The following is a 2,172-nucleotide window of genomic DNA, read 5'->3' as shown; positions in this document are numbered from 1 at the left end:
CTCTCTCTCTCTCTCTCTCTCTCTCTCTCTCTCTCTCTCTCTCTCTCTCTCTCTCTCTCTCTCCCGGTGGTCTCTTCACGTATATATCCGGCCATTGATTAACTGATCAATCAATGGCGGAAGCAGGTCATAATAACAATGTTATGATGTGGGTGGTGTTTGGCATGTTGTTGTTGATCCTGCAGGGGCATGCAGCAGCGGAAGCAGCGAAAGTGAGACACTTCAAATGGGATGTGGAGTACGTATTCTGGTCTCCAGATTGCCAAGAGAACGTGGTGATGGGAATCAACGGGCAGTTTCCGGGGCCGACAATAAGGGCAACAGTCGGAGACACGGTTGTGGTTGAACTGACCAACAAACTTCACACGGAGGGAGTGGTGATTCACTGGCACGGTATCAGGCAGTTGGGGACACCTTGGGCTGACGGCACAGCTTCCATCTCACAGTGTGCCATCAACCCTGGAGAGACCTTTTATTACAGGTTCAAACTCGATAAGGTAAACCCAACTGCATGCAGTACCTATATATATATAAGTAGCTAGCTAGCTAGCTATAGTAACGCAGGAAGCTAAAACTAAACTCGTTTTGCAGGCCGGAACATACTTTTACCACGGGCACTATGGAATGCAAAGAAGCGCAGGCTTGTACGGATCACTGATAGTGGACGTGGGAGAGGGAGAGAAAGAGCCGTTTCACTACGACGGCGAGTTGAACTTGCTGCTCAGCGACTGGTGGCACGAGAGCGTTCACCACCAAGAAGTTGGCCTCTCTTCCAATCCGATGCGTTGGATTGGTGAACCCCAGGTTGGCTATCCTCCATATATATATTCCATTATTTCTCCTCCAAAGCTTTTGGTTTTCTCATCATTCCCAGCATACAGTAAACTTTTTACTCCCCATGCTATCTAGAGCTACCACTGTCGGCTTCCTAGCTGGATCAATTATTGGTTTAACAAACAAAAGTTAAGCTAGCTGTGTTTATATTATTTAGATTTTTCAAAAAGGTACGTAGCCAAAAACTGGCAAAACATTATAAAACTTCCATAAAAGGCAAGAGTGCTAGTGCGAAATGTGTTTGGTGGTAGATCGACTATCACATTGTTTTGTTTACCATCAATCTAATGGCTCTGAAACGAGAAATTACAGGGACAATAATCAGAATTAATAATGCAAGAAGACAAAAAAGCTGAGTCGACATGCATTATGCTAGCTAGCTACAAGAATTAGATCCATACGTACAGTTAGATTATATATATACAGATAGATTGAGATATATCTATATGGCTGAGAATAATTACTGGTAAATAAATATCTTTTTTTTTTTTTGGATAAAGGTAAATAAATATCTTTGACACATGATAATTTGATATTTTTGGTTGGTTTTATGCATGTTGTTTAAAACGAGTATCACTTTCTGATCGAATCTCTCATATATATATGGTTGATCAGAGTTTGTTGATGAATGGGAGGGGCCAATACAACTGTTCTATCGCGGGAGGAGCGCACTATAGCAGCAATTCAAGCAAGTGCAGTTTAGGAGGAGGGGAACAATGCGCCCCCAAAATTCTACATGTTCTTCCCAACAAGATTTACAGGCTCAGAATCGCCAGCACTACTGCCCTTGCTTCCCTCAATCTCGCCATTGGGGTAAGTACGCTACTATATATATTCCATTCCATCTTTCCTTCACTCTCACTATAGCTAGCTGTTGTTCTTAGAATTTTGAACAGATCGAATAAGTCACCAACATGTCAAAGAAAAACATGATTTTTGAAAACCAAATATGTGGTAACGAGCTGAAGTTGGCCAGAGTTGACAATGAAATGAAATAGTGCGTAGCTAGCTAGGTTGTGAATCATATTGCAAGAATTCGACAAATCACAACAACAAAAAGTTGGATAGTGGTTGAGAATATGAGAGAATGAAAAAGCTAGCTAGCAGTTGGATAGCAGGACTTGGTTAATGATTATTCTCGATCGATCTTATATATGGTACTTAATTCTCGTAGAAGTTTCCCTACACTAGCACTAGCATGCAGTACTATCACTAATTCACTACCACCAATAATCCATGCCATCGGATATCAAGTTGTCTGTGGCAAAGGAATCCATTAATCGGTGCGCATGGGATGGGATGGGATGGTGGAGACGTCAAGTTGGCGGTAGGAATTTA

The 2,172-nt window shown here is 42.0% G+C and overlaps 1 protein-coding gene across 1 annotated transcript in view; it reads left to right on the top strand.

Moving 5' to 3' along the window:
- Positions 1 to 3: 3 nt before the first annotated feature.
- LOC101306047 (L-ascorbate oxidase-like) overlaps positions 4 to 2,172 on the top strand; it is a 4,688-nt gene continuing 2,519 nt past the window's right edge. The window contains exons 1-3 of the mRNA XM_004299875.1: positions 4 to 497; positions 592 to 804; positions 1,450 to 1,647. Coding sequence (XP_004299923.1) covers positions 114 to 497; positions 592 to 804; positions 1,450 to 1,647 — 795 coding nt within the window. The 5' untranslated portion in view covers positions 4 to 113. The remainder of the gene's footprint in view (positions 498 to 591; positions 805 to 1,449; positions 1,648 to 2,172) is intronic.

The sequence above is a fragment of the Fragaria vesca genome, linkage group LG5 (genome assembly GCF_000184155.1).
Source record: "Fragaria vesca subsp. vesca linkage group LG5, FraVesHawaii_1.0, whole genome shotgun sequence".
Taxonomy (NCBI): Eukaryota; Viridiplantae; Streptophyta; class Magnoliopsida; order Rosales; family Rosaceae; genus Fragaria; species Fragaria vesca.
This window is presented reverse-complemented; position numbering and strand designations above follow the sequence as displayed.